Below are 26,140 nucleotides of genomic sequence, written 5' to 3' on the forward strand. Positions count from 1 at the left end.
TTAAAAAACAAAACAAAACAAGAAGGCCCTAGCTGGTATGACTCAGTGGGCTGGGTGCCCACCTGCATACCAAAGGGTCGTGGGTTCCATTCCCAGTCAGGGCACATGCCTGGGTTGTGGGCCAGGTCCCCAGTAAGGGGCATGTGAGAGGCAACCACACATTGATGTTTCTCTCCCTCTTTTCCCCACTGTCTAAAAATAACTAAATAAAAATCTTTTAAAAAATAACTACGTCACTGTATGGGTCATCCATTCATCTGCTGTAGACAGTTGAGCTGTTTTCCATTTTTGGCTATTACAAATAATGCTGCTAAGAACCCTCATTTGCAAGTCTTTGTATAAACATATGCTTTCAATTCCCTTGGGTAAATACCTAGGAGTAGAATGGTGGTAGGTGTGTGTTTGACTTTTTAAGAAACTGCCCCAATATTTTCCAAAGTAGTTGTACCATTTTATGTTCTCACCACCAGTATATAAGAACTGCAATCACTCTATATCCTCATCAACCCCTGGTATGATCAGTCTCCCCACCTCTACCCCCGACCCAGATCAGGAGGTGAACCCATGGCATAAGAATCCATGGCATTGAAGCTGGAGAGGAACGCTCACACTCTCCTCCAGAGTCTGGATTCTATTGGGCTACTGGACTATTCCCCCAAACATTCCTCCCAGCTTTCACTCAACTGAAGCACCTACTTTCCCCTCAACTCCCAAGTGAACATCTTCCTCTGTACCCTCATGGGTTCCACTGACTGATCAAGTTGTGGTATGTCAGTCATTCACTCTCCAAGCTACTCATTCCTCAACTATCTCCCCTTCATAGTTTTTCAGCTCCCCAAATGCCAGAAATGTTTGTCCCATCTTTTTTGTATATACATCTTTTGACCACCTTCATTTATTTCTCCCACTCCCCTCCCTCTCCATGCCTCCCTGCAACCACCACCAACCTGTCCTCTGTATCTGAGCTTGGTTTTGTGTTTGCTGTTGGGTTTTTTTTTAGATCCCACATATAAGATAAATCATATAGCATTTATCTTTCTCTGACTTATTTCCCTTAGCATAATGATCTTGTGGGTAATATGGTCATTCTATTTTTAATTTTTGAGGAATCTCCATACTGTTTTCCATAGAGGCTGAACCAATTTACACTCCCACCAGCAGTGCACAAAAGTTCCCTTTTCTCTACATTCTTCCCAATATGTCTTACTTCCTGTCTTTTTGATGACAGCCATTCTAACAGGTGGGAGGTGATATCTCTTTGTAGTTTTGATTTACATTTCCCTGATGATTAGTGAGGTTGAGCATCTTTTCATGTACCCGTTGGCCATGTCTTATTTGGAAAAATAGCTATTAAGATCTTCTGCCCATTTTTAATGGAGTCTGTTTTTGCTTTGATTTGTATGAGTTTCTCATGTATTTTGGATATTAATCCCTTATCAGATGATTTGCAAATATTTTTCCCTCATTCAATAGGTTGTCTTTTTGTTGTGTTGATTTCTTTTTCTGTGCAGAAGCTTTTTAGTATGATGTAGCCCCACTTGTTTATTTTTTATTTCTTGCTTTTACTTTTGCTGTCAGATTTTTTAAAATTGTCATCAAAACCTGTAGTAAGAAACTTACTACATTTTCTTCTAGAAGTTTTTCAAAATATTTTATTATTTAGCTATTAGGTTGTCCTGATTTTTCTCCTTTGTTTCCTTGTCCATACACCCAGTCCCCACAAAGGTGTATGGTTTCAGATATTATGTTAAAGATTTAGTCCATTTTGAGTTGATTTTTGTGATTGGTACAAGAAAGATATTGGTCCAGTTTCATTCTTTAGCACATGGCTGTCCAATTTTCCCAACACCATTTATTAAAGAGACTGTCCTTTCCCCCATCAAATATTCTTCGCCCTTTTGTTGTAAACTTATTGACCAGATATGTGTGGGTTTGTTTCTGGGCTCTCTATTCTATTCCATTGATCTATGTGTTTCTTTTTAAAACATTACCATGCTGTTTTAATTACTATAGCATGGTAATAGAGTTTGAAATTAGGGAGCATGATGTCCCCAGTTTTGTTCCTCTTTCCTCAGGTTGTTTTGCCTATTTGGGGTCTTTTGTGTTACATACAAATTGTAGGACTGTCTGGTTTCTGTGAAAAATGTCATGGGGATTTTCATAGATATTGTATTGAATCCATAGACTACTTTGGATAGTATGGACATTTTAATAATATTAATTCTTCCAACCCATGAGCATTAACTATCTTTCCATTTATTTATAACTGCTTCAGTGTCTTAATGTCTTCCATTCAGTCTTTTAAATATGCATTCTACTAGGTGTGTAGTGGTATTCACTGTGGTTTTAATTTACCTCCTAAGATATCTTTTCATGTGCTTATTTGCCATCTATGTATCTTCTTAAGAAAGTGTCTGCCAAAATCTTTTTGCCCACTATTTTTTATTTTGCATTAGTTTCAGGTGCAAAGCATAGTGGTTAGATAATGACATATTTTACAAAATGTTCTCCTAATATTTCCACTACCTCCATCTAATACTATACATAGTTATTCTAATATTATTGACTATTGTGTATGCTGTACTTTACATCCTCATGATTATTTTGTGACTACCAATTTGTATGTCTTAATCCCTTCACCATTTTCCCCAAATCCCCTTCTGCTCTGGAAATCAGTCTGTTCTCTACCTCCTTGTTTTGTTTGTTTATATTGTTTTTTTAAATATATTTTATTGATTATGCTATTACAGTTGCCCCATTCCCCCCTTCACTCCCCTCCACCCTGCACACCCTCTCCCACCCACATTCCCCCCTTTAGTTCATGTCTGTGTGTCATAAGTTCTTTAGCTTCTACATTTCCCATACTATTCTAACCTTCCCCCTATCTATTTTCTACCTACCATCTATGCTACTTATTCTCTGTACTCCCCACCCTCCTCCCACTTCCCTGTTGCTAACCCTCCATGTGATCTCCATTTCTGTGGTTCTGTTCCTGTTCTAGTAGTTTGCTTAGTTTGTTCTTTTTGTTTTGTTTTGTTTTAGGTGTGGCTGTTTATAATTGTGAGTTTGCTGTCATTTTACTGTACATGCTTTTTATCTTCTTTTTCTCAGATAAGTCCCTTTAACATTTCACATAATAAGGGCTTGGTGATGATGAACTCCTTCAACTTGACCTTTCTGAGAAGCACTTTATCTGCCTTTCCATTCTAAATGAAAGCTTTGCTGGATACAGCAATCTTGGATGTAGGTCCTTGACTTTCATGACTTGGAATACTTCTTTCCAGCCCCTTCTTGCCTGTAAGCTCTCTTTTGAGAAATCAGCTGACAGTCTGATGGGAACTCCTTTGTAGGTAACTGGCCCCTTATCTCTTGCTGCTTCTAGGATTCTCTCCTTCATTTTAATCTTGGCTAATGTAATTATGATGTGCCTTGGTGTGTTCCTCCTTGGGTCCACCTTCTTTGGGACTCTCTGAGCTCCCTGGACTTCCTGGAAGTCAATTTCCTTTGCCAGATTGGGGAAGTTCTCCTTTATTATTTGTTGAGATAACTTTTCCACTTGTTGCTCTTCCTCTTCCCCTTCTGGTACCCCTATAATTCAGATGTTGGAACGTTTAAAGATGTCCTAGAGGTTCCTAAACCTCTCCTCATTTTTGAATTCTTGTTTCTTCCTTCTTTTCTGTTTGTTTGTTTGTTTCTTCCTTCTGGTCCATTCCATTGATTTGAGTCTCAGTTTCCTTCCCGTCACTATTGGTTCCCTGTACAATTTGCTTTACTTCACTCAGCATAGCCTTCATTTTTTCATTTAACTTATGACCACATTCAACCAATTCTGTGAGCATCTTGATTACCAGTGCTTTGAACTGTGCATCTGATAGATTGCCTATCTCTTCATCACTTGGTTCTATTTTTTGAGCTTTGATCTATTATTTCATTTGGGCTATATATTTTTTTTGTCTGTTATGTAGTAGGGGGGTGGAGCCTTAGGTATTTACCAGGGCAGGGCAACCCACATGGCTGTATGCTGTGGTGCTGTATGTGGGGGAGGGGTTTGAGAGGGAACAATAGTGCTTGTTCAGCTCTCTCTCAGCTCTCAGTCACTTCTGCCACTAACCACAAGAATATTGGGCCCTTCTGGTGCTGATTCCCAGGTGGGTGGTTTTATGTACATTCTAGGACCCTGTGGGTCTCTCCAGCAAACTCTCCTGTGAGGCTGGGAGTTTCTCCCATCTCCTCAACTCTCTCAGGTTTTTTCAGTCATAGGCTTTGAGGCTTTATTTCCCTACACTGGAGCCCTGGGTTGTGTGGTCTGTCTCAGTCTGCAGTAGTTTGTCCTGGTGTATCTGCATGGAAATGTGTGGACTACCTGCTCCACCAGCCGCTACTCTGCTGCGAGTCCTCTCCACCTGGCTGCATATGTCTGCCCCTCCTACCAGTCTGGATGAATATTTTTTCTTTAACTCCTTGGTTGTTGGACTTCCATACAGTTTGATTTTCTGTCAGTTATGGTTGTTCTTTGTTTTTAAATTTGTCGTTGTCCTTCTTCTGGTGGTATGAGGAGGCACAGTATGTCTGCCTCAACCTCCTCCTCTGTTTTCAATAGCTTACATTCTTCAATGAAGAACTCTTCCTCATCAATTATTTGCTTTCTCTGAGACAGTTTGTACAAAAAAGATGGAAGCAACATTTTTAAAGCAACACAGTATGTCTCATACACTCCCATTTGTGTCCTTTTTCTCATTCTAGTTTCCCAATATTTGGAAGATTAAGGTCCACTCTCATCATATTTTACATCTGAAGCATAGAACTGCTAATGAATGACAGAATTTATTGAGTGTTCTCCTATTAAATGCCTATGCTCAAATTTTACTGATCTTCAAGACCCAACTCTCATCCCTTTTACAAAGTTTCCCATGATTCTCCCACTTGGATGTCATCTGTTCTTCCTTTGAACTCATCATTCTACATACATCTCCTCTCTTAGATACGAGTCACCGTATCTCTTTTTAAGAAACTTTCCCTTTACTCTTTGTAAATAATTATTTATGTACTTTATCTTCTTTTCTAGATTTCTTAGAAGCAGGGGCTATGTTTGATTTAGCTTTCTCTCTCCCTAGTGACTAGCATTTCTTAACCTTTTGTGGGAAGTCAATTAGTTTTTAATGAAAAAAAAAAGAATTAGAAAAGAAATATTTTTTCCCCAATTTTTTTATTTAATTATTTTTCAAGTACAGTTTTCTATTACTCCCATCCCATCCCACCCCCCATCCTCCCCCCTCCCTCCTCCCTCCCTCCCATTTCCACCCTTCTCAGTTGTTGTCCATGTATCCTTTATATAGGTTCCTCTAAATCCCTCCCTTATTTCCCCTAAAATTCCCTCCCCTCTCCCCTCTGGTCACTGTCAGCCTAGAAAAGAAATATTGAAGCCTTCACAGCAATGGACTTTTTACTCTTTTAAAGATAAATGGGGCTCTCTTGGGTCCTCTCCTCTAAGAGGATCCTCCCCCCAAAAGAAGGAACAATGGTGTGCTGGAACAGGCCATGTCCATATACAGCCTATTCACTGCACCAGCTATGCCCAATGTGTGCCTAAGCACAAGCCCATTAAGAAACATAGTAGAGGCAGCAGCTGTTAGGGATGTTTCTGAAGCGAGTGTCTTCAATGCCTATGTGCTTTCCAAGCTGTATGTGAAACTACATTACTGTGTGACTGTGTTATTCACAACAAGGTAGTCAGGAATCATTCTTGTGAAGTCCAGAAGGACTGAGCAACCCACTTCAATTTAGACCTATTGGTGCTGTCCCGTGACCTCCACCAAAGCCCATGTAAGGAGCTAGATCCTAAGGACTGAAGAAATACTCTCTGGAAAAAAATAAAATGGAAATTATACTTAAAAAAAGATAAATGGGTATGTTCTAAATTTAGCATATATGCATATTTTTAATAATTTAGAAGTATAATAGACTTCTTTAAATAACTGCTGTTAAAATGAATTAGGTTAATTAACCACCTTTTCATTATAGTGGAATCCAAATGGAATGTAACTCTGTAGCTACCAATATCCAAATGGATTGGTAACTATCCAGCTACCAATATCATATTTTCATTTTCTTCTAACACATTTTTCCTATTTATTTGCCTTTATTTTTTCCCAGCTTTACTGAGATATAATTGGCATACAACACTGTGAAAGTTTTGGGTATACAATTTGATCTGATACACTTACATACTGCAAAATGATTCCCACCATTCCATAAGCTAACACCTTCATTAAGATACATAATTACTATTTCTCTTGTGCAGTGATGCCCTTTTCTTTAGGTGCCATCTAAAGTAAACTATGAATGCTGTTTCTCAAAGCACCCCTTAATCATGGTGGTTATAAACAGCTATTGCTGTAAGAATGGTGGTAGCATATACAGCAATGTAAGTATGTTTCATTCACTATGAAAAACGGACATATTTTTTGATTTTTACATTTTGAAAGAAATTAATCTGATTAGTCTAAACAGAAATCAGATGGGACATTATGTAAAATTTCAAAACCTGAAAATGCAAAAGTTCAGTTCTCTACTTTGTAGGTAAATAATATTGCCACAATACCAGTGTGTAACCATTTTAATGAGAAAATTTCTTAAATTTGTTAATAAAATGGTGTTATATGTAAAAATTATAACAAAGTAACAAAAAGTTTTTCTTACCAAGATATTAAGCTCTTCATTTAGACTGTGGTACTTATCCAGTTTGGCTCCCAATAAGGTAGGTACATCTCTGACTTCATTTGAATTCGCACTCTTGGCTTCATTTGAATCAAAATCTGTAACCTGAGATTCAATATATTTGTTCTCACTTCTAATACTTTCACACTACTTTGAGCATTTAAAAATAAATACTTTACTAATGAAACAAAGAGAATTTCAGTAGCTAGAAGTGTAGAACTTAGAGCTAGAAGGATTTAAGCCAAAAGAATATAAACATCCGAAATTATATTTTTGCATATTAAAGACAGTACATAGTAAATGTTAAACTCACATCGATCACTTGATCTTGAAATGCTTTTTCATTAGCAATTAACTCTCTAAAAGTTACGATTCTGTCTTTATGTTTCTGTAGCTTGGGGAGAAAAAAGCATTTTACATTTCAGAGAAGAAGAGTAAATAAAACTACATTCTATAAAATTTATAATAAAATCATCAAACCATGCAAAGTTCAATTCCTGGTCTCCCAAAAGACATGCCATTTTTACAGCTTTTGTTCAGAAAAAAAGAGTTTAAAAAGAGAAAAAACTTTAATGAACCACCATGTAGCTACCATCTAGCTTCAGCTATTAATAGCTAATGGCCAATCTTGTATCATTTATATTCCCAACCACTTCATTCTTTCTCCATGCCCTCCACCAAATCTTCAGTCACTTAGTTGTATTATTTTTGGAGCTTTGATCTGTTCTTTTGTTTGGGCCATATTTTTGGTCTGGTTGTGCCTCTCCACCAGGCCACCCTACTCCGCCCCTCCTACCCGACTGGATGGATGTTTCTTACCTCCTTGGTTGTCAGACTTCCATACAGTTCAATTTTCTGTCAGTACTGGTTGTATTTTTTTTCTAAATTTTTGTTGCACTCATTTTGATTGTGTGAGGAGGCACAGTGTGTCTTCCTACGCCTCCATCTTAGCCAGAGTAGGCTTATTTTTGAAGATGGGTTTAAGAAGTGGAGGTCAGTTATTTCTGTGCATGTTTATTTTTTGATCCTTTTCTCTACAGGTTAGCTAGGAGACCAAAGAATTTCCCCAGAATACCTGCAACACTGATTTTCTATTCCCTCAGTTCACAGAAGTAATTTCCTGATAGCACAGAATTAAGGTTGTTATAATAATCCAAGATTTCAGATTTAAATGTTTTTATTCCTTTAGCTAGATAAATTTGTCACTTTTGTATTTCTCTCAGATTAAAAATGGCACAAGTTGACATTCTGTTATCACCATCCCTATCTAACTTATTCTATCTGTGTTTTTTTATCCTCACCCGAGGACATGCTTATTGATTTTAGAGAGGCGGAGAACACAGGGAGAGGGAGTGGGAGAGAAACATCAACTGGTTGCCTCTTGTATGTGCCCCAACCAGGGACCAAACCCACAACCTAGGTGTACCCTGACTAGGAATCAAAACAGCAACCTTTTGGTTTATGGGACAATACTCCAACCAACTGAGCCACACCAGCCAGGGCTTAACTTACTCTCTTAATTTTATCTTTTAATCTCTGTAACACTACACCAACAAAAGAATAATTGAAGAAATTTCAAGAGCCTCTTCCTTACCCTTGTTTCACATGAAAAATAAAATTATTTGTTTTTAGTTTATACATTATTCCAAGTGATAAACTTTGTAATCACTATAAAAATGTCAAAATACATTGTTCTTCAGAAATCAGTAATGCCATGCAAAAGTGAAAAAATAATCATACCAATTTTTCTGGTAGATGAACAAGACTTTCTAATACAGACCTACATTATTACATAAGTCAAATGTTGCACAATATGTCTCCTTAATGAGAGCCATAGTAAAGCTAAGCTGGTCCACAAAAACAATTCTTATTTTATTTTATTTTTTATTTCTTAGAGAGAGGGGAAGGGAGGGAGAAAGAAAGGGAGAGAAACATTGACTGTTGCCTTCCATAGGCACCAGGGAGTGAACCTGCAACCCAAGCATGTGTCGTGACTGGTGACCTTCTGGTTTGGAGGTCAGTGACCTACCAACTAAGTCACACCACCCAGGGTGCACAAAAACAATTCTTTTAAAAAAATCTAAATTTTAGGATTCTCTTTTTCAGGATATATTTATACTCCCTTTTACTTTGACTATTTTTTTCACTAAAAATGATACAATTTTAATTAAAATTTTGTAATTGAGAGACAGACAGACACTGATTTGTTGTTTTGCTTATTTATACATTCATTGTTTGATTCTTGTATGTGCCCTGACTGAAAATTGAACCCCCAACCTTGGCATATAGGGATGATGCTCTAACCAACTGCTACCCAGCCAGAGTAATATAACTTTTAGAACAAAGAATACATACAGTACCTCTTCATCTAAATTTTTCTTTTTAAGATGGAAACTCTTCAATTTTTGCAGCATTGTATCACTAACTTTCTTACTCTCTTTGAAATGTTCAGCAGTGAGATTGCTGATGTCCTAAAGATAACAGTTTGAGAAGCTAGTTTAAAATGTTTTCAGTAGAGCTAAAAGAAGGAAAAAATACAAATGAAACAAATTTCCCTCCCAAAATAAATGATTAAACCAAAGGAGGTTAAATAATATTGAACTAAATTCTTCAATTACTCATCATGAGACATCCAATAAAAGGTTAGTGTGGAAAGAATTCATATAGATTTACACTTGTACATAAACTGTTACTAAAACAGGTTAATATAATCACTGGGAGGTTAATATTCATTTATAATAACTATACATGTTCATGCATTCATACATCCATTCCTTCCTAACCTAGTTGGTTTACAAATTCAAATTCTAGACAAATTATTGTAACTGACACCAAAGTAATCAGACATCCTCAGTAAGATAAAACTCTAGAATGAAGGTACTTGTACCAAAATAATCTAAGGTTCAAAAGTGAATGCACAGAAGTCAGACTGCCTAAGAGATTTCTGCCTAAACTCAACCATTTTATCATATGTGAAACTTTGGACAAGAAACTCAACAATTCTAAGCCTTGATTTGTTTATCCACATTTTTTTAAAGGCTGATAAAAATATAAAGAATGGTGTAAGAGCTAATCCATGAAAAGTAGGAACAGTAAACTTAAATGGCTTCAAGAACAGGTTGGGAAATCAGCAAATATTTGCCTATTAGAAGCTTAATCAGTGTGAGGTATACAGGACATACAGCATACCAGGTCTCTAATCTTGAAGGTTTATGTCCTGGTGGGGTGGGAGACAGAATAAGAAAACGTAGTATTGGTACTAAGAAGATCTATACTTCATTACTGAGAGGTCTGGTAGAGGAGAAGCAGTTAGCAAATAAAACTGAGAAAGAACAGTAGCCATGAGCAAGATGGGAGAAAACCGAGCAAATATGGTGAGTAAGCATATGTCTGAAGGGCAAGATGCAGTGAAAAGTTTTGCAGAGGCAAAAGAAGATTGTGGCACAAGAAGAGACTGTGCCACAATCAAATCCCAATATTTAAACACACAACTTTAGGTAGATATAGTCTGTGGACCACTACTTTGTGAGCTCTGCATAAAACACTGAGCTCAGTGTCTCACATTCAGTAAATGCTAGTGTTCAACACATCTGAGCCAAGACAAAATAGAAATAAGGTTTGTGCTGGATCAGAAACATCACAAACCTATGCCATCAAACTTTGGCTCAGATGAATGCACTAAAGATCAAAGAAATGTAAGTAGAAGAAAAGTGGAAGAAAGAGAGCAGCTAATTTGAGAAACTATCAAGTATCATGTCCTCTAATGTTCTCATTAAACGTGGTGCTCCTTACCTTCTAGGGTGGCAGCAAGTATCATTCCCCTACACACAATGAGGAAACTAAGGTAAAGTTACTTGGCCAGTCATACACCCAGGAAGTGGTGAAGTCAGGATTCAAACTCACCTGACACTTACTTCTTTTTTCATTCTACTAACGTACACAGCTCTACACTGTCCCCACCTTTGCCCTGAAGCCTTATTTTTAGCTTGGGTAAACAGCTCATTAATACAAACAATAACTTATCCCTAGGAGCAGACTGACCCAGAGTGTAAGACTACTGCTCTGAAAGAGCTTTCCTGAAAATGGGAAGTGCTAAATGAAGAGTTTCACTGGGAGTCTTTATTTCCTATCATGTTATGTTACTGTACCGTAGACTTGTGGGATTTAGGTGTTGAAGAAAGAAGCAATAGGAGGAAGAAAAAGCTGATTGGTTGGTTTAAGGGTCTTTACTTTATCTTCCATTATTTTATTTCATGACTGAATTCTGTCACCTCACATTGCCTCTTTTGCTTTAAGTCAAACCTTGGTAATTTCTCCCTCACCCAATAAAAATAAGCATTTTTAAAATTACCTGGCATGTGAGAAGCCTTGTCATCAGAGCCACAAGATTGTGAATTTTGAAGGCTGGCTGGAAAGTCCTTTTCACATCTGGGGGATTCAGGCTCTCTTCTTCACAAGGTGAGTAATTCAGGAACAAATTAGAAGGTATTATCTTTGCATCCTATGTGTATACAATCCAGATTTGTCACAATAAGAGAGAGTCTGGATTACTTTTAAAGTAAAATGCTGATTAAAACACCAGTAAAAGCTCTGAATTGTGGTTCTCAAACTTTTTGGTTCTCAGGACCCTTTTATACTCTTAAAATTAAAAATGAGAACATTTAAAAATATTTACTTTTAAATAACAACAATTCTACTTTGTCAATATAAGTAACAATTTTATAAAATATTACTGCATTTTCCAAAAAAAATTAATGAAAAGAGTGGGACTGTTACATTTTTTGCCAATATTTTTAATGCTGGCTTGATGAAAGACAGCTGACTTTCATATTTGCTTCACACATTGTATCAGCCATGAAAACAATTATTTGACATGTCATTTAGTTTCTGGAAAACTCTACTGTATACTTGTAGAAAAGAATGAGAGTAAAAAAGGCAATAACATCTTTATATTACTATGAAAATATTTTTGACCTAACAGACCCTCCCAGACCACACTTAGAGAAAATGGTCCTAGAGTTAATAAAAAGCAAAACTAAAAGCAGAGTAAGAATGATTTAGGGACATTAAGGAAATTGATTACTCAAGAGAAAACAAAGAATTTTATTTTTAAAAAGCTGAAGAAAAAATTCATACACTGTGATAAACTTCTGTACATTTACACTAATTTATTCAGAGTTTACTGCTTTAAAAACTGTTATGATTTGGTTAGCAGCTAAACTTAATGTCAGCTTTGCTTATGTTAGTGGTTCTCAGATTGGGATTCCTGGACCAGCAACATCAGTGAGACCTAAGATCTTGTTAGAAATGCACATTCTTAGGCCCCACCTCACACCTTCTGAATCAGAAACTCTGAGTTGGGCCCCAACAATCTGCATTTTCACAGCTGATGTTGATGAATGCTAAAGTTTAAGAACCACTGGCTTAGATAATTCTTCCTCTTTCTGGATAAAAGATCACAGAGAAAGTTTTTAAACAGAGAGAATAGTTTCCTAAGAATCACTAAAAATAGAATTATTTACCATACTTGCCAACAATATATGCGAGTATATGTACTGATTACAGATTCACGAAAGAGAGTCCCCCCAGGACATCTTCAAGGCAAAGTATCAGCTCAAGGTATAACAAATATAAAAAATAAACTTAGACATTTTTCTTTTTCAGATTAGCCTTCTTTCTAAGTAGTCAGAGTTTTTAAGGTTGTACTACTATTTTAAGGCAGGCCTATACAACAAATAGGTTTACTCTGTCTTGTGAAAATTATTACTTCTGGGACATCCTTCCAGGTTGTTGGCTGCTAAAACAGCCATTTGAACTGCAGAGAATACCAAATTACAGCCCCTCCAAAAATATTGATATGAGGCTCTCCTATTCTCAGTTTTTAATTGATGTTAACTAGATTTACAGTGGTGATCATTTTGCAATATATACAAATACCAAACCATTATGTTGTACACCTGAAACTAATAGAATGTTATTTATCAATTATATCTTAATAAACATGTTTATAATTTTACAAAATTAATGTGATATAGGTTGGTAAACCAAATATGAAATTATATTATTTACTTTATTGTTGAAAAGATTAAAATCCCCACTTAAAAAATTCTTTCTCAAAGGATGCTTCATATTATTGGTCAGAGGTACCCACAAAAATTCCGACATTAATTTTCACCTTTACCATAATAAATACAAGACTTGAAATGGCTGTTCTGTAATACAAGTACCCAAGAACCAAAGAAACTTCTCCAAACCTGTGGTGCATTTTCCATTCTTTTTGCTTAATAATTCTTTATGCAAAAATACTTGTCATGCCTAAAGATGCATCACCAGATTATTAGAGACTCCTGAAATTCATACACCAGAGATTTTGAATTTGTGATCGTACCTTTGTGATATTTGATTTCATTACTTCCTCTAAGTGCTCCTTTAACTGAGCTATCTCAAATTTAGGGACATAATTTTGCTCCTCACTCCTTGCAACCTGCTGCTGAAGTTTTGCATTTTGATTTTCTACTTCATTGATCTTCTGCTGAAGCTTTGTATTCTTGGCCCTTTCACTTTCAGACACGAATTGCACATTTTTAAATTGAGCTACCAATTTCTCAAGTCTAGATTTCAGTTTCTGTCTTTCTTCCAGGTTTTCCTTTTCACGTCTCTGAAATTCCTCCTGGAAAGACAGGAACTCTTGTTCTCGGGACTCTTTTTCCCTTTTCAATAAGTCCAAAGCAGAAGTGGTAGCATTTTCCAATTCTCCTTTGAGTTGCTGCAGTCTCTCTATCTCTTCTTCTTTCTTGCTTAAGGCTTTGCCCATCTCTATGTACTGACTAACAGTTTCGTTTTTTTGTTGCATTTCAGTTATGTACCTTTCCTGTAGACAAACATAATTTCCCTTGATCCTTTTAAGCTCTACCTGTAAGATTTCCTTTTCTTTTCTAGATTCCAGAAGATGTTTTTGGGTTTTGGTTAATATATCATGCAAATTCTGCAATGTCTTGTCAGTTTCACTCTTCTCTATCATTACTCTGTATTTGTCTTCAATTAATGCTTCGACATTCTCCTTTAGCTTATTTATGATATCAACCAACACCTGCTGCTTGTTAGTCTTCACCAGTAATTCTTCAACTTTCTTCTCTAAGTATATGTTAGTACACTGTAGGTTTTGGATCAGAATTTGCTGCTTTTTGTTAGTATGCTTTAATTTCTGTAAGACTTCATTTAAAGCCATATCCTCTTCCAGAGGATGTAAGTTTTCCAAGCTTTGCTCTGCCTCAGATATCTCACAGTCCTCCCCAGATGCCCCACCACTCCACACAATGCCTGCAGGAGAATAAGTTGACACAATCTCTAGACTCTCCATGTCCTCCACTGCAAATTCCTCTTGGTGACTGACTGACATCTCAGGAATTTCCCCAGAATTCTGTATCTCTTTTGAAGAAACTGCAACCTATAAATTAAGATTAAATAAGAGTGAAAGAGTAGAATTACCTTGAACTTTGAAGTCAGAGCCGGTCTTGAATCGTAGATCCCTAGTTTGGTGTCCTCAGTCATAAAATAACTATATCTACTTCCAATAATAACACCTACTTAACAAAAATACTTAACTATTAATTGCTAAATGTATATATATTATCTAACAGCATAGCAGAGCACAAACAACAGGTGTATGGTAAAAATATGTATCCCAGCCCTGGCTGGTGTAGCTCAGTGGATTGAGCGCGGGTCTGCGAACCACACAATCGAGGTTCAATTCCCAGTCAGGGCACATGCCTGGGTTGCAGGCCAGTTCCCAACAGGGGACACATGAGAGGCAACCATACATTGATATTTCTCTCCCTCTCTCCTTCCCTTCCCCTCTAAGGATAAATAAATAAAATCTTTTTAAAAATGTGTATCCCATTTCCTTTTACAAAAAAAATTAAACTTTGATAGTCATCATCTTCTCTGATACAAGATTTTCTGGACACATATAACATGCATTCTTTGACTTCACATAAATTAAAACAAATTTACCAATTACCCTACAGACTGTGAGGCCTCTTTTGAGTCCTTTTTTCATTTCTCATTAAACCATTATCTCATTGTGCTATGACTCTCGTAAACATTAGAATGCCAGGTGAACACATCTTATGGTTGATTTCTGCCCAAAATACAGGTTTGGTCAGTGGGGGGGAGGTTAAAAAGGATAGTACGTTGTAGCAAAACAAAGTTGAAATGATTACATTAAAAAAACAGTAAAAGATATTTGTAGGAGTGGGCTGTATCACTTTCTAGAATTTAGATATTGGACCCCTATATTTTCTATTTTACTTTTCTAATCCTCACCTAGGGATATGTTTACTGATGAGAGAGACAGACAAACACATCAATGTGAGAGACAAATATCCATCAGTTGCCTTCTGTACACACCTTGCCTGGGGATCAAACTCACACCTAGGTATGTGCCCTGACCAGGAATGGAACTTGCAACCTTTTGGTGCATGGGATGATGCTCCAACCAACTGTGCCACCTGCCCAGGGCTAAACCTCTGTATTTTAATGTTTCTTCACTGTTCTAGGATAAAGACAACTATCCCTACTGGAACCTACAAGGTCATAATATCTGACCCATGCTACTCTCCATCCTCATCTACTACATCCCTGTTGCTCCCTCCAACTCAGCAACCATGGTCTTCTTTCAGGACCTAGTAGGGACCATGCTCCCTGCAGCCACGGATTTTTTGCATGTTACTTCTACATGGAAAGCTCTTCCAGCCCCAGTTACTTAATTAACTTCTACTCATCTTATAGAGCTCAGCTCAATTCCCACTACATCTGGGAAGCCTTCTCCAAACTCCCTGACCAAGGTTGTAAGACACTTACCTTACTTTTATTTGCAGCACCAATCATTGCTGCAGTTTGTATGTACATAACGTTATATACATTTTGCATACACTTCATTTTTAAAAAGATTTTACTTATTTTTTTGAGGGAGAGGAACAGAGAGGGAAAGAGAGGGAGAGAAGTATCAATGTGCAAGACAAACTTCAATTAGTTGCCTCTTGCACACGCGCAACCAAGGGTCTGGCCTGCAACCCCAGCCTGTGCCCTGACGGGGAATGAAACCAGTGGCCTTTCCAGTTTGCAGGCTGACACTCAACCCACGGAGCCATACCAGCCAGGGCTACTTACATTTCATATGTAAGTTTTATTCGCAATACTTACCATATTTGAAAATTTGCATTTATTTGTGTAATTATTTGATTAATGTCTATCTCTTCTACTAGGATGTTATTTTCATGAGGAGAATATTTACATATTTTTTCACTATTATATGATCAACACATAGCATAGGGCCTAGCCTATATTAGATGCCTAAAAGTATTTAATGACTGAATGAATAAATAAGTAAATGTAATGGAAATAGGAAGGAATAATCTTTGGAAATCCCAATGAAACAGATTTTTAAAATGTTATTTTCCAGAAACAAATATAGGGAAATAAAGGCCTCTTTTAAATGCTGCTTCCAAGCTTCTGCACGGCTAAAGAAAACATCAGCAAAATGAAAAGGGAACCAACTGTATGGGAAAATATATTTTGCAAATGATACCTTGGACAAGGGTTTGATCTCCAAAATATATATAGAACCCACATGACTCCACTCCAGGAAGACAAACAACCCAATTAAAAAATGGACAAAGCACCTGAACAGATACTTCTCCAAGGAGGACATACAGAGTGCCCAAGGTCATATGAAAGAATGGTCAGCATCACTAGCCATGAGCGATGCAAATTAAAACCACAATGAGATACCACTTTACACCAGTCAGAATGGCCATCAAAAACAGAGCAACAAACAACAAGTGTTGGAGAGATTGTGGAGAAAAGGAAACGTAGTACACTGTTGGTGGGAATGAAGACTGGTACAGCCACTGTGTAAAACAGTATGGAATTTCCTCAGAAAACTAAAACTAGAAATGCCCATTGACCTGGCAATTCCACTTCTGGGATTATACCCTAAGAATCCTGAAACATCAATTCAAAAGAACGTATGCACACCAATGTTCATAGCACAATTTACTACATCTGTAGTAGCAAAGTGCTGGGAACAGCCTAAGTGCCCATCAGTAACTATGGCATCAAAAACTATGGCACACTTACACAACGGAATACTACATAGAAGAAAGAAAGAAAGAAAGAAAGAAAGAAAGAAAGAAAGAAAGAAAGAAAGAAAGAAAGAAGGAGCTCCTACCCTTTGCGAGAGCATGGATGGATCTGAAGAGCATTACGTTAAGTGAAATAAGCCAGGCGGTGAAAGACAAATACCATATGATCTCGTCTATAAGTGCAATGTAATCAACAAAACAAGTAAGCAAGCAAAATATAACCAGAGACACTGAAATAAAGAATAAACTGACAGTAACATGAGGGGAGGAGAGTGGGGAAAATAGGGGGAAGAAGGGGAAGGGTCATCAAGGAACATATGTAAAGGACACATGGACAAAGCCAAAGGGGAATAGTGGAGGGAAAATGGAGAAAACTGTACTTGAACAATTTTTTAAAAAGGAAAAAAAATAAATGCTGCTTCCAAATGAACAAAAAACTGGTTATACTTGCATATTCAGTGTAATAATCATAGCTTTTCTCATCAAACTCACAATAAAAAGATATTATTTATGCTATTATTTGATTTTTTCATTTGATTTTTTCTACTTGTCCATGCCAATTCTTAAAAAAAATTTTTAGTCAGAGCACACAGAATTTATATTATTAGTATCTTTCGTGTTCTTAGGATACTACATGCACAGGATTAATAAATCAAAAGACAAGTTAATGTTTTCACTTTGGTAAAAAAATAATTTTTCCTTGCCAATTAAAATACCATATGATAAAAAAATCTTAGGCATTTCTTGTCAAATAATTTAATACCTTTGTATTGCTTGCTCTTCACAACATTTTTCTATTTGTATACTGAGTTCTAGCTAACTTAATTCACCAAATATAAGAGTTTATAATCAAGGCACCACGTAGATACTAAAATGCATAAAAGAAGTAGGACAGAGCCCTGATCCTCAAAGAAATGATCATTTGGTAGAGAAAATTCCAAGTTATGAGCTTAATTTTATTAGAAAAATTTATTTCTAAATTGATCAAGATCTAGTAAGGCATTTTCCTCAGAGAAGCAATGTGCCTTGTACTGATTAAATAATTTATCATGACTTGGAAAGGTCTCAGATTACACACTTAAAACAAAACATCCGAGCACATATAATGGGCTAAAGACAGTACATTCAATAAATGCTGTTGGGAAAATTAGACAAATACATGCAAAAAAATTATATTAGATCACCTTCTTACACCGCATAGAAGCATTAATTCAAAATGGATTAAAGACTTAAATGTTAGACTGAAAACCATAAAAATTATAGAAGAAAACAGGCTGCAAAATCTCGGACATTGCTTGTAGCAATATTTTTTCAGATATTATCTCCCCAAGCGAGGGAAACAAAATTAAATATAAACAAATAGGACTACATCAAACTAAAAAGGTTTTGTACCACAAAGGAAACAGCAACAAAATAAAAACACAGCCCACAGAATGGGAGAATATATTCATTGATATATCTGTTAAGAGGTTAATACCAAAAATTTATAGAGAACTTACACAACTTAACACCAAAAGAAAAACAAACACTCCAATTAAAAAATGGACCAAGGACCTGAATAGATAGTTCTCCATAGAGGGCATACAGATAGCCAACAAACACATGAAAAGATGCTCAGCATCACTAATCATCAGAGAAACGCAAATTCAGAATGGCTATCATCAATAAATTAACAAACAACAAATGCCAGTGAGGATGTAGAGAAAGGGAAACTCTTTTGAACCAGATTTCCGACTGGTGCAACCACTGTGGAAAGCTGTATGGAGATATCTCAAAAAATTAAAATGGATCTGCCTTTGTACCCAGCAGTCCCACTTCTGGGAATATATTTGAAGGAAACCAAAACACTAATTCAAAAGATCATAAGCACCCCTATGTTCATTGCAGCGTTATTTACAATCACTGAGATATAGAAGCAGCCTAAGTGTCCATTAGTAGATAAGTGGATAAAACAATGATGGGACATTTACACAATGGGATACTACTTGGCTGTAAAAAAAGATTTTACTCTTTGCAACAATGTGGATACACCTGGAGAAACTTACGTAAGCAAAATCAGCCAGACAAAGATACCATATGATGTCACTCATGTGTGGAATCTAATGAGCAAACTGAACTAATAAGCAAAATAGGGATAGCTTCACAGATAGAGAGCAGGATGACAGCTAAGGGCTGGGGGATGTTGGGGTAGACCAGGGGTCTACCCCAACATCCCCATATTCACTGGTGGCCACATCAGCCTCGCAGTTGCCTTCAAATGGCCAAACGTAATTTTAGGACTGTATAAATTTACCTACTCCTTAATAGTTAAGCGAGAGCTCGGTTAACTATTAAGGAGTGCTGATGCTGGGTAGAAACAAGGTGCCAGATAAAACAAGGTGGAGGGCCAGATTTGGCCCATAGGCATTGTGTTTGCCACCTGTGGAATAGAGGGATTGAGCAGAAAGGAAAAAGGACTCATGGTATAGACAACAATGTGGTGACTACAGGGTGGGGGTTTGGGTGTGGAGAGGAGGCTTTGAGGGGACTAAATGGAAATAGAGAATATACAATAAAATTTTTTTTAAAAATGAAGTTTTGACATTTTGCTCAAAAATAAAACATCCTTCAATACAGTTCAGGCTGTACTGACCATGAAAAATCTTACCTCCTCTGTTTTATAATTAGCTCTCAGATCACACTTGTTAAAACTATTCTCTTTGTAAAATGGGTTTTCAACATCACTGTATACACATTCTTTACACAAGAAGCTTTCAGGTTGATTAGGGTTGAGAGCAGAGTTCTCAGCAGTATTTTTAGCCAGTGACATGTCCATGAATTTCAGTGTCTCTCTATTGCAGTGGATTCCAGGAGGACTTCTAGGAGGCTGCCTGACACATTCATGAGCAAGTTGGTCTTCATTTGTGGAAGTATTAGTTTCCACTGAATTTTCTTCCTTAACTGAATCTTCCTTTATATTGTTGTCTTTTGCATAATTATATACATGACTTTGCATTTCTGGTTTCTCTGTGTAAGGAATGCCACCTTTCAGATAACATTTCGAATTTTGAAATGTTATCATTTCACCATTAAATGTTTTCGTCTGATGAAATTTACAAATGGGTTCACACTGTCTGAAGGAAGAAATGCTGGTGTCAATGGGCCCAGTTAGCACATCCTGTGAATAATTTCCGTTGTTGACATCTTGTTAGAAAGAGATAGAAGAAAATAAGTATTAGCTGACCATAAATGTATGTATTAACAGCTACATTAACATTTATGAAATAAAGTTTTTGAGCCTTTTAAGAATTATATATATTTCAACCTTCACCACTGAGTAGATTTTAGCATGGATTTGCACTAGTAAACAAAACAAAACAACTTTTTTACATGGGAGAAAGTTCTCAAATAACTACTTCAAAGAGCTTGTTTTATATTAGTCTGGTCACATACTGGTAAAACAAAGTCCAAAATATCATCAAAATTCTTCTGTTGGCCCTGGCTGGTATAGCTCAGTGGATTGAGTGAGGGCCTCGGAACCAAAGGATCGCAGTTCGATTCCCAGTCAGGGCACATGCCTGGGTTGCAGGCCAGTTCCCAACAGAAGACGCACAAGAGGTAACCATACATTGATATTTCTCTCCCTCTCTCCTTCCCTTCCCCTCTAAAGATAAATAAAATCTTTAAAGAAAACAAATTCTTTTGTTGTACTGTAATTTTAAAATGTTTTAATTATAAAATGTTTTTAAAGAATACAAAAGCACAGTGAATATATATAGCAAACACACATACCCTTGTTTAATCTCACAACAATCCCATATGGGTACTATTATTATCTTTGTTTTACAGATAAGGAAACAGACATAAGAGATGTTAAATCACTTGCCTAATATCACAAAGCTGGTAAGATTCTAGGATACTACTACTAAATGGTATGCTATATACAGTTTCTCACTGTGACAAATTACCCAGATTTAATATTTTTAAAAACCAGAAGCAAATAAGGCAAAATAGAAATAGTGCTGCAAAATTAATTAATGATTCCTCCCTTCTACCTAAATTTCTTCCTTTTTCCTTCCCCAGAGATATCCACTATTGCTGAAATCAGTATGTATTCTTTCCATCCATATTTTCTTTTACTAGTCACTTATGTACCCTAAATAATATATATCAAGTTCCCAGACTTTCTCCTTCTGTGACACCTTAATTACTCAGTAGTTTTTTCACAGAACCCCTATACCTAACAGTTCCATTTATTAAGTAGTTAAGTTCAAACAACTTAACAATTATTTGTCATACCAACTTAATAGCTATTTCAAAATATACATAACCTGAAAGAAAAATATTTTATTTTGTTCTTAAACAACCAAACTCATTACTTGATTGTACAGATTGGACAAGGCCAACTTTCAGTATCTATTTCACCTTGATCTTCATGCAATACTTGCTTCTTATCACAGCAATCTCCAAAACCACAGTTTTGTAAATAAGATGTTAATTAGAAAGGATTGTAGTGTGGTTTTACAGTCAAACCTCAGTTCTCAAATGTCTCCCATCTTGAACAATTTGGTTCTCACCCATTTTTCCATTTTGTTCATGGAAAAAATGTCTCGGTTGTTGAATAAAACTTTGGTTCTTAACCTGTTAACCCTTTCATGCTGATACCTGTATGATCAGTCACACATTTCTCAGGTGTGATTCAGCTTTCAAACTAAGTGCTTTTCAAATAGACTTTTGGAATGAATTAAGTTTGAGGACCAAGGTGCCACTGTATATTGAAATAGTGAGCTATCTCACACTAGTAATTTGTGGTGCCCAAAACTATTTAGTGCCACCGTTTCCTTCAAATTTTCAAAATATCCTGCAGCACCCTGTGCAAACTGTGGTTATAAAATATTGTTTTCTGGTTTAAAATTTTATGTAAAAAGTGTCATTATACATATACACATATGCACATATGTATAATTTTATCTCCCTATTTGTTTAATCTATACATAGAACACAAAAAGATCTTAGTTTCTTTGTATATTGCCAACAAAGATACTCACCACCTAACAAACCATCTAGTGTGCTATAAATTTCTTCAGAAAGTGTGAGTTTTGGCTTATTTTCCCTTTTTACATTCTTTATTTCATTCTGTATTAATAATAAAAAAGGCATCAATATTAATACTTCAAACATCATAAGCCTCTTCTAAAGGTATTTGTACACTGCTATGTAATTTTTGTCAAAATTTTTTCTCGCTCAGGTAGAATGTGGTTTCTAATATCCTTCCCCACTGCATATTTGAGCTCTTTTAGTAAAATAATGCTAATAAAGTCATAATATTTAATTTGAGAGGTAAAGAAGTATCTTGCTATTTTAATACTTTGGTTTTTTTGGTAAGTCAAAATGTGTTCCCATAAACATAGGAGTATATGATAACCTATATAGCTCTTACTGATAATTCTTTGATGTTAGTTAAATATGGTCTATTCAAGTTTTTAACCACTGGATATATAAAATAGGGATATGGTAATGAGGTAAAATCTGAATCCAATAAATAGAAATCTGTAAAAATTCATGTAGGGCTTATTCTCAAAGTTTCCTTAATGTTATCTAAGATGAGAGAGTTTATTATATAAATTAACAGTATAAATAAAATAGTAAGAAAAATATTTTAAATGTTTAAGGACAACATTGGTTCAATCATGAACAGTATATCAAGTTTGTGGAACTAAATGATGCTCTAAAAAATTCTTATCTCTTATTAAAGTCAGCTGGTTACAAATCTATTAAATATGCTTTTCATCACATTGTTCCACTTTCTGAACATACCTCAAGTATAATAAAAACTGAGTTATATCTTATAACTGTTATTTGGACTTGATGCTAATTTAGACCATTTCTCCTAACTAGATTTTTAAAGTATCAGTAATAATATACTTGAAAAATAAAATAGCACTACTCACATGTATTGATGTTACATTCACACAAAATTCTTGGGACTCCACTGCTCATTGAATTTCAGAGATCACTTCTAACTCTTCTCTTACATGGTATAACTATTTCTAGCTAAAATTAGCCTTTTGTTCCTCTGGTCTGTATAGTACTTTCTATAATAAAATCCAAGAGGGAGGACCTCCTTACTTACATAATTTAAGACATTCGTTCTTTACAATTCAGTACATAGTAACTTGGGTCCTGATTAGCACCATAATATTATGAGCAAATATTTTTTAAAATGAAAAGACCAGATGTCAGGCTCCTTGTGTTCTTGTCCTTACTCTGTGACCGAGTTTTGTGGCATGTCTTCTGGCTATACTCATGGGACTTCATGAAGGGGCTAGAAAGGATCAGTTTCAACACTCTATTCGTAAATTCTACCTTTCTTGAAAACTATTTCCACTATTTCTCTTTTCTAGGCCTCCACTGGGGATTTCTTTATTGTTCCTTATATTTTTAAGACATTTTCATATGGAACACAATGTGAATACTAAATACATCTGCACCTCCCACTACTTATAAGCAATGCACACCTGAGGCAAGTCTGTGGTAGTATTGCTGGTTTGCATATGGAAGGGAGAGTTTGCATGTGTTAAGTCTTGAAAAGGACTACTGAAATTCATGGCATCCACTTCTGACATGCATTCTAATCTTTCAGGAGAAACATCCACTTCAAAATATACAGGATCTGAAGGTGATGACCAAACTTTTTGATAATTCTTGTTCTTAACTGTTGAATGATGGAAGTCTTTTTAAAAAAACATAATTTTAAGGTCTATTAGTATATGCAAACAAAAAGCTTCCCCCCATCCCTCTGCATATTAAGAAAACAGAAAAGTTAATTGTTCTAAATTTTAAGATTTCATTTGTTAAGTTATTGGAAAAATAAAAATTTTTTTGTCTGAATATGCCATGTTAACTTCGTATGGTAGTATATACTAATTAGGACAAAAGCAAATCAATATGCGTGGCTACTATCCAATAATTACATAAAACCCCTGGAACCCAGAAGGCAAAGGGATCTCTAAGTTACTTAATCAAAAGTTATTCACAGCCCTGGCTCATGTAGCTCAGTGGATTGAGCCTGTGAATCAAAGAATCATGGTTTGATTCCCAGTCAGGGCACACCCCTGGGTTGCAGGCCAGTTCCTAGCAGGGGACCCACAAGAAGCAACCATACATTGATATTTCTCTCCCTCTCTCCTTCACCTCCTCTCTAAAGATAAATAAAATCTTTAAAAAAGATATTCACAAAATATTATCAGAGACCTACAAAGTTCTACCAAACACTGTATTTCTATTTACTTGATATGTGCTATTTACATATTTATCAACTCAAATTCAAGATTGTAAATGAAATTTCCCTCACTTCCACATGCCACTTATTCTCTCAGTTTTGCATCCTTCTACCTCATTGTCCACATGCTGTTCAGTTACCAAGACCCCTTCATTTACTCTTTAAAACCAATTTTCCTAAGTCCTGCTTTTTTTCCATCCCTCAAGTCATCACGCTGGTCCACATCCTTGTGATTCCTCAAGTCTATTAGGGGATGGGGATGGAAAGGATGTCCAATCACAATGGCTCAAAATTCTTCTGCCGGACTTCCTAGGTTTTACAAAGCCTGAATCCATTTTACCTAGGCAGTATTCCTCTGCTCTGGTTAAAGTCAGGCTCAGTTCCCTGCAAATAGGTCTTTCTTCCTTCATTTATCTGTCCTGGCAAGTGCTTCTCTCCTTAAAACCTTCCTATCTACCCATTCACCTATTTTTAAAAATTCCTACAGTCTTAATCTGTCCCCAAATTCTGTACCTATTCGTTTTACTGTTTTAGTCCTAACCTTTGTTTCAAGGATTATACAGATCATACATACTTGGAGAGGAGTCCATTTACGTTTTTCAATACCCCACTACAGCAAAAAAATCCACCAGTGTTGGCCAAAGTAAATTTTAATAAATCCTTCATCCCAATTATTTATTTCTATCAAACCTTCTCAATCTACAGTTACAACCAATTTTCCTGAGTTATCTTATTGAGCTTTCAAATAATTTATTGAGGATTAAGTTTCTTCAAATTTATGTCATCCTTTGGTTAAGTATAAAAAAGCTACTGAGCCTAGCAGGCTAGCCAGAGTTGGTGAACGGTTTAACTTTATTGTCCAATTTTCCCCTTTTTCCAAATACAAATGCCACCTACGTTTTGGTGAATGTGGTTTGAAAACCTTCTTCCGTTTTCCAAATGAAAAAAAAAATAAAACGGGAAGGACCTTATTTCTTAAACTTGTGAATCCTGAACTTCCTATTAAACTTCTACAACTTTGTTATTATGGCACAAATCTTATGGCACTTATTTTAAGTTAGGCTTACTTTTCCCATCTTTATGACTTTACCAGACGTTAGACTTTTAAAATACTTATTCAAATGTTTCCATAGATATTCCAGAGACACTCAAAGCCTGTTTTAAGATGGGCATTAAAAGAAATATCCCTGGATCTCGCGAGAGAAGACTAAGGGGACCAACGCCGGTGCTTCCGCTCTCGCGTTCCGCACCCTCGCCCGGCTCTACAGCGGCTACAAAGAGCGCGCGACGCGGGGTTTGTCGCTGGGGGCTGGGGGCAAGCTCCATACGAAATAAATCAAAGTGAGTTATGCAGGGAAAAAAAAGAGAGAGGCGTGATTGGAGTTACTGGTCAAAACTCTAAGGTTTTGTTTCTAAGTTTTTTTTCAGCCCTATGACAAAGTTTCTAAACACAACTTTCACCTCAAAACAATGCACTAAACGCTTAAATCGTAAAAGCGTGCTCACTTCCAGAGTCCATGCCGTTTCTTGTATCCACATTGAGGATTTCTGCTCCCACCCGACCCGCACCAGGTTTTGCGGGGGGAAAAAACTTTCCGAGCTTATCCGCGGATGGCTGTTAAAAAATCGCAGTTGGGAGGTAGGCGCGCTGGAACGTTCGCGTGACGTCCGCCCGCCCACGCCTGTCAATCTCGGCGGGGAAAAGGCACAAGCCAGGCTTCCGCGCACCCAGCGGGCTCTGCCTTGGGGGGATTCGAAGTCTGTCACCATGTTGAGAATGGTGGGTGTGAGCTCCCCAGGGGAACAACCTGTGGGCTGGCGGGCGCATCCTTACACGGGAAGGACACACAAAGCAGGGTGCAGAAACTGAAACCTCTGGCTGGTGAGGTGGGCACGGATTCAGCGACAAAGATGACGCAAGTTTACCTCACAGCTACGTATCCTTCTTGCGTATCGTACAACGCAAACTCCAAAAGGTAGCGTGACTTCCGGTAGAACAAAATTTCCGGTGGGGCGG

General features: G+C 36.6%; 1 protein-coding gene across 1 annotated transcript in view; it reads right to left on the reverse strand.

Moving 5' to 3' along the window:
• Positions 1-26,076, reverse strand: part of CAGE1 (cancer antigen 1) — a 49,850-nt gene extending 23,774 nt beyond the window's left edge. The window contains exons 1-8 of the mRNA XM_037045372.1: positions 25,630-26,076; positions 21,890-21,977; positions 19,510-20,045; positions 13,106-14,164; positions 11,069-11,218; positions 9,078-9,188; positions 7,031-7,111; positions 6,700-6,822 (exon numbers count right to left, since the gene is read on the reverse strand). Of these exons, the coding sequence (XP_036901267.1) occupies positions 6,700-6,822; positions 7,031-7,111; positions 9,078-9,188; positions 11,069-11,218; positions 13,106-14,164; positions 19,510-20,045; positions 21,890-21,977; positions 25,630-25,893 (2,412 nt within the window). The 5' untranslated portion in view covers positions 25,894-26,076. The remainder of the gene's footprint in view (positions 1-6,699; positions 6,823-7,030; positions 7,112-9,077; positions 9,189-11,068; positions 11,219-13,105; positions 14,165-19,509; positions 20,046-21,889; positions 21,978-25,629) is intronic.
• Between the last annotated feature and the right edge of the window lie 64 nt (positions 26,077-26,140).

Source organism: Sturnira hondurensis, unplaced genomic scaffold (genome assembly GCF_014824575.4).
Source record: "Sturnira hondurensis isolate 20B ecotype Veracruz unplaced genomic scaffold, ASM1482457v3 Scaffold0004271, whole genome shotgun sequence".
Lineage (NCBI taxonomy): Eukaryota > Metazoa > Chordata > Mammalia > Chiroptera > Phyllostomidae > Sturnira > Sturnira hondurensis.